Source organism: Actinia tenebrosa, unplaced genomic scaffold (genome assembly GCF_029948245.1).
Source record: "Actinia tenebrosa isolate PJP-AT-01 unplaced genomic scaffold, QUT_ActTen_1.0 PGA_scaffold0__85_contigs__length_37466705, whole genome shotgun sequence".
Lineage (NCBI taxonomy): Eukaryota > Metazoa > Cnidaria > Anthozoa > Actiniaria > Actiniidae > Actinia > Actinia tenebrosa.
Window position 1 is genome coordinate 3,230,366 of NW_028292569.1, and position 11,213 is coordinate 3,241,578.

At 39.2% G+C, this 11,213-nt stretch overlaps 2 protein-coding genes across 2 annotated transcripts; both read right to left on the reverse strand.

Moving 5' to 3' along the window:
* Positions 1-324: 324 nt before the first annotated feature.
* LOC116291789 (potassium voltage-gated channel protein Shaker-like) lies at positions 325-2,138 on the reverse strand. The gene has a single exon (XM_031698999.2). It carries the CDS (start codon positions 1,709-1,711, stop codon positions 491-493), a length of 1,221 nt encoding a protein of 406 aa, XP_031554859.2. The 5' UTR covers positions 1,712-2,138; the 3' UTR covers positions 325-490.
* A 1,643-nt stretch (positions 2,139-3,781) lies between these two features.
* On the reverse strand, positions 3,782-11,086 carry LOC116291787 (uncharacterized). Its single transcript, XM_031698997.2, has 7 exons — positions 10,055-11,086; positions 8,989-9,285; positions 7,720-8,394; positions 7,293-7,505; positions 6,167-6,515; positions 5,711-5,817; positions 3,782-4,931 (listed from the first exon to the last, which is right to left on the reverse strand). The coding sequence occupies exons 1-7, from the start codon at positions 10,356-10,358 to the stop codon at positions 4,390-4,392; spliced, it is 2,487 nt and encodes an 828-aa protein (XP_031554857.1). The 5' UTR covers positions 10,359-11,086; the 3' UTR covers positions 3,782-4,389.
* Positions 11,087-11,213: the final 127 nt, after the last annotated feature.

An 11,213-nucleotide genomic window follows, 5' to 3' on the forward strand; every position in this document is an offset into this window, starting at 1 on the left:
GACAGAAAAAAATTAATTCTGGATTGAATATTCACAGCTGGACGTTTATCATAAATATTTCTAGTACACGAGGAAGAGCCTTGCCGCCTTTTGGTTTAAAGTTTTTATACAATGTAACTGGACGGCAGTTCAAGGGGGGTTGATGTACTGATGGGACGATCAACAAGAAAACTATTTGAACCTTCTCGGAGCCCTTCTATACCGTAATTTATTAGGGCAATTATTTTGATTATTTTCGTTTGCATCCAATATTTAATTCTGAACTGGTGATGTATTAACATAGTTGATAATACGAAGCGCCTTTGACAAAATAATTCCTAAACAAAGGATATAAATTTACTTTTATTGATTTGTAAGTGATTTTTAATTTATTGGATGCTGTTCGACGGGAAGCATTACTGAGACACAATGGTGCAGCTTTAACTTTCTTCATTGAAAGTAGATGGGTTCATTTTAGAAGGTTAATATTCCAGTCTTATAGAGTTTAGTCTCACATTCTTCCGAATCCCTCCATAAGCTTCTTTTTATTTGGAGCCTTGTAAGACTGGATCTTATTTTTGTTACTCAAATGGTCTAGTCTGCTGCGAAAATGCGCGGCAAAACGAAACAGCGGCAGCGCTATGATAAGAGCGCCGAACACGGCACACATGCCACCAATAAATTTACCACTGGGGGAAATTGGGACTTTATCGCCGTAACCTATGGTCGTTATTGTAATAATAGACCACCAAAACGCATCTGGTATGCTATAAAACTGGCTGTTATCAAGGCCGTCCTCAGCGTAATATACCGCACTAGAGCTCAATATCAAGATCATTACACAAAACACCAACAACATGCAAAGCTCGCGAATACCACTTGCCAACGTCAGGACGAAGATTTTCATTCTCTTCGAGTAACGAAAGAGCTTAAAGATACGAATGATGGTCAGAAAGCGCAGGATTCTTAGTGGGAGTACTGCTTTGGGAGCGGTGACACGCACGATTAGGAATATGTAGAATATAATAACAGTCAGAACGTCTATGCAATTCGCCAGCGTTTCAAAATATTCCAATTTGTTTGGGAATGCCAGAAATCGTATCGCGCATTCCAACGTAAACCACCCGAAGCATGCAATGTCAAAAGAAAACCAAACATTACGTGGAAATACTTGTGTTTTGGAGTTCTCTTCAATCAGTGGGCTGCTGTCAGGTTCTGTTTCCGGATATCCACCATACATTCTCAACGTATCTATCGTTTCCAAGCAAGTTGCTGCTATTGATAAATATATTATTATTTGTGAGAATATGGATACGAACCGGGCAAATAGATTCGACTCAGGAATTTCGCAGAATTCCCAAAGTTTTCTCTGCCAATGATGGCTGAGCCTCGAAGGAGCTCGTTGGTTCATCATGAATGCTTCAAACTTCTCCGCACTGTCTGTTCTGACATCTTGGTGTTTAGTTGAAATCTGGAAAAAAGCCATTTCCTCTGCGAATACCTTATCTGGTACATTATCTGGGCAAAGAATCCTGCCATTGCTTTGATAATAGAATAAAATCGCCTCAAATGCTTGTCTATGTCGGTCGAAGAAGTACTGATTTCTCGCACTGTCGTAATACTTGGTTCTCTTACAACGAGATCCAAGTAATGTCTGTGGAAATCGTTGAAGGACTTCGACATTGACTTCAAATACTGCTCCACTTACGTTTAGAGTAATTCTATCAGCCATTTTTCTTTCTTCCTTCCTTGCCTTCCGTTATATATTCCTGGTAGTATCACATTAACCTACCTTTTCGAGGGATTTTCTTGTCAAATTTTTTCTCGGGGATTAAAAATCCAGCCTAGATAAGCGGCTCGTCAGCATCGCCCGTCGTAAGTTTTCCAAGTGTTTTTGTTTTAGCTAATAGCATGAGGTCCAAACCACACAATCGACTCGCCGATTTAGGCCATAATATTATATGCTTTCTTAATCATGTGCTTTGATGGGGAGTTGAAAATCAATTTGACTGAAGATACATCCTAACAGGTCGTGCTTTAAATTCTTCGAGTTTCTAATGATTCGGTCCACCGGCTTTTCGTCGTGTTTTTTAAAGTGTCACATGACCGCAGCCTCATATCTCTAAACTGTAGATGAAAAAGATCTGTCAAATTTCTGGCACAATAAAATCTCTGAAATGCATATTTTATTGCATTCTTAACCAGACACGTCAGAATGTTGTTTCAGAATGAATATTTTCTTAAATGCTTTAAGGAAATTCCAAAGATTAATTCTTTGCGAAGAAATTCGTGACGATATTTATCTTATCTCATAAACGGTGCGAAATAAAACCTCAAGCCACGGGAAAAAACGATAGAGCAAAATATCTAGACAGATTTCAATGATTATAATGGTCTTCAGTTCGCAAGACTAATGCTAAAATTACCGAGTAAGCGATGAAAAATCTCTTATCTATGGTCTAAATGGCTTTTCCGATATTTTTCTAATCAAGACAAAGCAAAACTAGAACTCAGGCAGTGATTTAGAACAGCGTATTTGAGGAAGAGCTAAATTCTTGAGGATTTTCTACTTGGAGTAAAAACGTGGGCGTTTGCTCGCCATGCAATTGAAAACACCACATCAATCAAATCATTTTTGCTCTAAAAATTAAAAAAACCCTAAACAAATCGACATTTTAAATGTTTTCAGCCTTGTTATGGGTTACTATGTAGGAAAGGCTTTTTAAAAAAACGTTTTAAACACTATCTACAAAATGTTTTCGCAAGGTTTCCGTCTAAATGAATAGTCAATACATCTAGAACTGAAAATAATTAACGAATCTCATTAGAACTGGGCTTTAGGAATATTCTACATGGACCGTCAAAACTAAAAAAAGGCTTATTAAGAGCAATTATACGTTGAAAAGAACAATTCAAAGACTTTTAATCATACGATTGAAATGTTATGACTTTATTCATCTGAGCGATGCAGTTGATATTAAAATTTCAAATTGCACCAGTTTTTACCTGTAAATGTTAATTGAACTCATTTTCGATTAAAAAAATAATTATAGTCCTAAGAAAAATTGGTGTGACAGTTTATATTAGTAACACTGAACACAGACTCTTCTCTCTACGTTTATTTTATTTGTGGTCGCTGAACGGCTTTGTCGCAGACTGAATGAATACCTAAACTGTCTCATGTTCGGAACAAGAAGCCGTCGTCTGACATCTGTGCACTTGTGTGTGTGTGTGTGATAGCGATAACTTTTTTTTTATAGACCAATGGCAGAAAACCTCATTAAATGTGCGAGAAATTTTCAAATTGATTGATTGGTCTTAATCTTTTTTAGTTGACCAATTGGAAATTGCCTCATAGTTCGAAGTATGTAAAATATATTTATGTTAAATTAAACCTGATAGCCATGAGTAAGATCAAAGACCAACGGCAAGAATCGAGTTCGATCATGTTTGTAAACAATATTAATTCCGTCTCTTTGGGAAACGCGCTGAGATCAGAAATATTAAAGTATATATATATATATATATATATATTTCACGAGGGGAATTACTAATTTTTACTGACATTGTTAAAGCTTGGTAAATACTGTAAATACCTAACCGCAAATAATTGTGTCAGTGCTCTCTTGCCGAAAGTGTTACCAAAGTGTTTTTCTAAGATACGAAAACGATAGAGATCTGACCGAGTTAGTTAAATGAAATTGTCATAATTATATGTATAGATACATATATCAGGAAATGTAGATATATTTTTACTTTTTGGGGTTTTATATTATTACGCATATAGCCACGACATAACTAATTGCAGGAATTGAAATATATTTAGTTTCCAGAAGGCGAGTCAAATAACGTGGCGACCCGACCATAGAACGATTAACTTACGACATTGTGAGAACATCACACGAACAACTCACAATGTTGTGCGAACATCATGCGACCATTCTACGATGTCATGCGAACATCGTACATCCAACTAACGATGCAAACATAATAGGAACAACTCACGATGTTGTGCGACCATCATACGACCACCTCACGATGTTGTGCGACCATCATACGACCAACGCACGATATTGTGCGAACATCATACGACCAACTAACGATGCAAACATAATAGGAACAACTCACGATGTTGTGCGACCATCATACGACCACCTCACGATGTTGTGCGACCATCATACGACCAACGCACGATGTTGTGCGACCATCATACGACCAACTTACGATGTTGTGCGAACATCATACGACCAACTTACGACGTTTTACGATAAACTGGTTTCAATTATATAGAAAAAGAGATGTCTACAAATACAATGCAACTGGTTGTCTCAGCTCAATCCGTCAAAGATCAGTAAAGTGTTTTTTTCAAAAATAGAGTTTTGGATATTAATCTAAAGAATGTTTTCATCGTTAAAAATAAAATGTCTGAGAATGTTGAAGATGTTGTAAATGTTTCTTCAGTTTCCAGATTCGTTTTTTATTCATTTTTCTTCTTCTGATTTCCGCGCGCGTTGAGTTCGACAAAACAGGTTTATCTTCCTTAAGGATTTCTTTACAACCAGGTTTTGAGCGATCCAAGGTGCAATCAACGTACGTTTCCACGTGTTCTTTGATAAAGTTCAACGGTGCTTGACCGTGTGAGAGGACCTGGTAATGAAATTCCTTCAAGTTGAATTTCGTGCCCAGTCTTCTTTCAGCGTCTTTGCGCATGCTCCATATTGCAAGTTGTCCAGTCATGTATGAGGCAGCTTGACCCGCCCAGGACTGGTAACGATTGATTTCCTTTTCGGTGATGTCACTGCTTTCCCATAGATATTCGTGGAACATTTGGACAGCCTGGTCACGTGTCATGTACTTGTAGTGGAGACCTGTATCGATTATAAGGCGTAATGCACGCCATATCTGGGCTTTAAGCATTCCATACCACTTTAGTGGATGATTCTTAAACAGGTCTAAAAAAAGAGTTGGGAAATAAAACAAAGTTTTTAAAATGGTTGGTGAAGGTTTTGTTGCATATGGCATACCAAGCCTGAAATGTATACGTATACCGTTAATAATGATTAATTATTATTATTATACCGTGTTTTTCAGGGTTAACCTTGATTTAGCGTAGAACATTCATGTGTTCCAGTGAAGTTGCGTGGAATTCCTAAGAGTTTGTATTGCTCAAATGTTTTATTCTCTACTTTTTTCTGCTGTATGGCACGTATATTTCATGTGAATTTATTATGACGCTAACATAAGGCTAGTCTTAAATGGAATAGACCTCATTTCAGACCACGTGTCATTCCTTAGAGTATCATTTCTTTCTTTAACGGTTGCGTATGAGAACATGAGACATATGAATATGCGAAACACTCAAACAAAGAGGTGCATTGTTGAATGGAAACGAAATGAAAAAGTCCAACGAACAAATAACATTAAAAGAAATGAAGAAATAGAAAACGCGCGTGCGTGTTGTGTGCAGTTATAAAGCACGCGTGGATTGGCAGAACACGAGAGAAGTGTTAGGAGAAGAACGACGCGTAGCGGAGTGCTTCTCAACACTTCTCGAGTGTTCTGCATATCCCCAAGTGCTTTATAACTCCACACAGAACAGCAAGCAAGCTTTTTATTTCTTTTATAAAATGCAAAGGGCGCGTGCGTGCTGTGTGCTCTCATAAAGCACGCACTCCCAACTAATCAGAATACGAGATTTATAACAGTTATTTTTTAAATACTAATATCATACCTATATCCTTGGCTGCAAGAGGATTTTCAGCATACATGGCCCAGCCCTCACTAAATGCTGTAAATTGTTGATCATCCAACAAGTCCAGTGACGAAGGACAGGTATCGCTGCAGGGAATCGTCAAAACATGAAGTAGTATATGGTGAGATGCCTTGGTAATAACTTCCGGTAATAACTGGTGGTAATGACTTCCGGTCAATTTACATATTAAACCGGAAGGCCTAGCACTTACTAAATACTTAAAACATAAAGTAATAATGGTAAAGAGAAGGCATTTAACCCGTGAAATAAAAAATACTAGTCAACGTGTAATAGTCAAATAGACACAAAAGAAAACAATGGAATTAAGGTCTACTAAAGTGTATTAGTCTAATATCTATTTCACGGGTTTAATGACTTCACTCTAATAATAATAATATTCAAAAAATAAAAATAATATCTCAGGCAATATCGAACCTGAAATTTTCTTCATAACCCTGCAACTGTAAATGGTGTCCCGGCCTTGCTTCGTGTGCGCTCACCGACCACTCTGCGTACTTTGGGCCCATTCGATCCACGAAAAACGGCAAGTTGTACTGCGCCGGTGAAGGGCACCAACTTTGACTCCTGTGGTAACTCTGCACTCCGGCGGAAGGATCAAAGCTGATTGAGACGTCCACTGGGCAGGAAGGCGTGGTCTTTTTTGGTCCAGGAAGATGATAAAATAAGTCGGTGAGCAACGGTTCAATGTGGTTCATACCTTCCCGAGCAATCTTGAACCACTTTTGCATTGCCGCATAACGAACTGGGCAAAACCTCTCTGCATCTGGAAATGGTAAACGATACTAAACGTTACTGAAAAAGGAGTGTTGATAGAATTCATATGCCCTGGTTTTATTTTTATTTCTATACATCACATGTACATCATTATTCGATATTGAGAAGTTATACGAATTCAAAAAGAGGGCATAGACCTCCTAAACTTGGGTGTTTTATTTTCACATTTCAGACCACATTTCATTCGCTAGAGCATCATTTCTTTGATAGATGTGTTGATCATCACAGTGAATGAGCGATCTAAGCGAACGCTGTAAAGAAAGACTTGAAAAAATGATTTCAAGCTTCAACGGGAATCGAACCCATGACCTCCGCGATGCCGGTGCGATGCTCTACCAACTCAGCTATGAAGCCAATCCTGTTGGCGAGCGGTCATTTTTTTGGGGTTCATCAAGCCACTATATGTAGTAAGTGTGAATATTGAATGGGTAGAACTGTGGTGAAATAATGATAGATGTGTTGATCATCACAGTGAAGCTTGAAATCATTTTTCCAAGTCTTTCTTTACAGCGTTCGCTTAGATCGCTCATTCACTGTGATGATCAACACATCTATCATTATTTCACCACAGTTCTACCCATTCAATATTCACATCATTTCTTTGTTTAACGGTTGCGCATGACGACACGTGAATATGGATACAACTCACACAAATAAGTCTTATTCGCAAGAGAATGCAACACATGGTCTGAAAAAGTACGTGGTCAAATCTTGAGTGTGCAAAAAATGCCGGAACGGAAGGGAAGCCACTTAATAGTACACTAACCTCGCATGCTGCTGCATATCTGATGTGCGCGTTCGTCAGATTCGTTAGCTGGGAATGGTTTTTCGTTTAAGAACATCTCTGGTCGGTTGATGTACTTTTTAAATTCTTTCACAGCAATCGACTCATCTTTGATTCCAGTGATATTTTGAGCGATTTGTATCGCTTGTGGATAAAGTTGCCTGAGCATTCTCCAGCCCATTTTGTGAATTTCCGCTGAAAGAAAGAAAAATATGCAAAGTATAGCGATACTTCTATCAAGACCCCTTATTTAGCAAGTTATCCTTAATTAAACAGAGGGCTCAAACGTTCTTCACATATTTGGTATAAAATAAACCTCTATTCAGTGGACGCCTTTTATTAAGCAGACACCATGCAAGCAAGGTCTTGATAGAGGTATAAATGCAGGATACACATCACCGTGGCTTACCTGGAGTATAGGACAGCGTAGTAAAGTAAGATAGTACCATGTTATACGAAGAACTACCGTATAATATTTCTCCTCTCTCGAGATACATCTTTGTCCTTTCATTGGTTCGCGTGCCATTGAAATACACATACCGCACGGGCCGGCTTGCTAGACCATGGATGACATTATCCGGTACACAATACAAGTGATGTTCATTCTCAAGGTAGTATATAAGGTCGTTAAGAGGTTTTCCAATGCGTTCAACGAGCAAGCGCAGCACTGAATTCCTCAATGTTGAGTTATATTTTTCTCTCCACTGATTGACTGTGGTTTTGTTGGCACGAAGAGAAGAAAGAAACCGCGTCATGTTGAACGCATAATTATCTGGAACAAACCAGCCTAGAATGGCGTTACCGTTGTTCCTCTCCCTACCAAACCCGAAATACAAAGACTGCAAACATCTCAATCCTGCTTTACACTCTGTTTCTGTGTTCACCATACCAGATCGTATGCCTCGCCGGACGTTAGCGTGATACTGCGTTATTCCCTCGCCAGTGCGACGGAGCGACGCGAAAACATCCTCTAGAACCTCCGAGTTGCTTGGCTGAAAGAGAAGAAAAATGGTCGCCACTTGAAGCCTGACGTAAGCAATGCCATCTCTCGTACACTGGCTTCCAGGTCCTGACATCCAGGCACCTAAACAAAAGACACAACAACCGTGTCACGTGACCCTAGACATCTTGGTAGGCAGATTAAGATTCCCGATTTTTATTCCCGCAAACGGCAAACGTGACCACGTTTTCATCGTTTCCCTACATTTCACTTTACCTTTTGCAAACCTTCTCGACAAAGACAAGTATTCTTTTGTTTATCTACTACTTAGATTTTTGCGATTCCTTTTCACTAATTTAAAAAAATATTTTAATGGTCAACTGACGTTTCACGTTTGCCGTAAACGAGGATCTTAAACTCTCTAGTTACTGCTGGTTTTCTGTGGAAGAGGAAGGGGTACGCATTACCAAAACGGCCGTCAAACTTATGCGCAGATAGAAACGACCAAAATACAGAGATTCCCTGGACATGCTTATTGTATATTCCTTAGTGGTCATAATGACATAGACTAAAAAAAACTGAACTGCGCGAAAGGGGAGGAATAGTCCCATATACGCATGTGCTAAAATGTAATGACATGGCTGTCAATCTTGATCTGCATTTCTTTTGGTCATATCAAGAGAAAAAATCCTTTAAAAAATGAAAAAAGAAAAAAAAGAAAAAATCAGTAATACAAACCTGCGTAGTAGTTATCCCTAAAAGGACTACCAAAGTGATGCTCCAAAAAGTGTTTAGCAAGAGCAAGCATTCTTCTTTCCCTTATCTTTAGAAGCCTCTTGTTGACTTTGATTTCTTCCAGCTCCTTGGCCAAGGCAATCGAAGAGTCAGTCAAGGCCTTCAATTTTGAGGGTCTGGGGTCGTAGTGGCTGTAAGTTCTTCTCATTTGTTCTACTGACATGTCTTCTCGGTACAGAACCACGTATGGGTATGCCTTTACATACACGTCTCTGATCTTGTTAATGAACTTGGGAATACCTTGTTGTGCGTGGAATTAAACGTTTAAAAAAAGATTCCCAAATGGGGATACTACTCTTCCCAGTAGACCGTTACACCCCACGTTTTTTCAACCCATCCAGAGGAGCTTTTAAACCCTGCGGGCGGGTTTAAAAGCTCCTTTGGATGGGTTGAAAAAACGTGGGGTGTAACGGTCTACTGGGAAGAGTAGTAGCATAAGTAAGTCGAACCATGGTGATACAGGCATAGCGGGAGAAAAGATTTTAGAGATGCGTGCCGAGCGCTTTCATAGATATTGCCGGCGCAGACGAAAAACGAGGCATTTTCCGGCAGTTAAGAAAATATGTTCGCTATTTTCCCCAAAAAAAGTCATGATCATGCTCCCGCACTAAAAGAAATTTCGAAGTATTCCTTTATTAACATTATTTTTACAAAGGTTTGTATGTTTTTGTTTTTGTCTTTGTCAGTTTTTTTTTTCATACGCGCATAAAATCTTGCCCTAAAATGCCTCGTTTTCGAGTCTGAGCACGCGAAATATTTGACAGGTCCTTTGCATCTCTGGAAACTTCCACGCGAGAAAGCTCGATCGCATTTCCAAAATAGCTTTCCCGATTTTCCTCTTTAAAGTAACCTTTGGGTCAATGATGTGCAATATTTGGCTCTTGAGTGCAGATCGTGTTTCTTGTGATACTGTTTCATACGAATGTCATAAGAAATTTCCCAATAAAATTCCTGCTTCTAAAATTGTATTTTAAAATTGTGTAAAATCATATTTTAAGGTGCACAATACCTGCTCGTTTAGCCTCCTCAGAGAAAGCACAGGAATCGTCTGTCGCCGGTGACGTCGTGGTCGTATTCTGGGTCTGTCTTCGCATACGAGGTCTCACTAACCCAGACTGTTGTCTTGTGGTGTCTCTTCCATGGTCGCTTGCTGTGAGGTAATTCTCAGCAGAGAATAGAACAAAGCCAATAAGAATGGCCATTCCTACCAGACCAACCATTCGCTTAGCAGACTTTCTTTCTCCGACATGCTTATTTATGAGAAGAAAATGCGTTTCTTGATAGTCGTTGGTGCGAACTTTATCTTCTTCCATGGTAATGCTTTTCTATGAACGACGACAAGAGCAATCTTGCGAACGACAGACACAATACCCTGAATTAAAGATGTTCTTGAACCGATGCTGTATATCCTGATCCTCTCTGTTGCAATTGGGGTTCCAAAGCCACAAGATTTGACCGAACTTACGAACAAAAGCCCCTGACAGGAAAGATTAAATCCCGACTACGCTTTAAAGCCCTTAAGAAGAAATCCTCCGTAGCCAACATTTAACACAAGGTCAAACTCGGCCACCTATTTGTAAATATTTCACTTTGATCACCAGTGGCCCACCACTGGACGCTTCTGGGCACTTGTATTCGTCGTTTTTCCCCCCTAAAGCCTACAAAGTAGATTGGGCTGCCTGTGGTGAGTGAAGGGAGAAATCCCAAACGACTGAGCACACTCTTTCTCGTCCTCGAAGTTATCACGAACAGATACGAGAATGATTGTTGTTATTTGATGATTGATTTTTAATACTTAAGATTAGATGTCATATCCGGTTACCTCATGCACCCATCCATATTTCTCTCAACGTATTACTTATTATTATACGTATTACGTATTACTTAGCGTGTATTTATGTTGGCACAAGCAAACTCCAAGCAGATTTGACTTCCCATAGCTTTGCATTCCGACACGCACGAACATGTTTCAAAATACCAATTCCAACTTTTTGCAGATGGAAAGCGGGCTTAACACAAAAGGTTTTTTTTAAGGGGGGGGGGGGGGGGTTGTACGGAAAAACTTTTCGATTTCCTGCAGCTCCCATACACTGAAAATATTTTCTTTCCTTCCTAAAACCATTATATATGGCTGGATAGAAATATTTTGTGGGGTTTTTTCGAAAAAA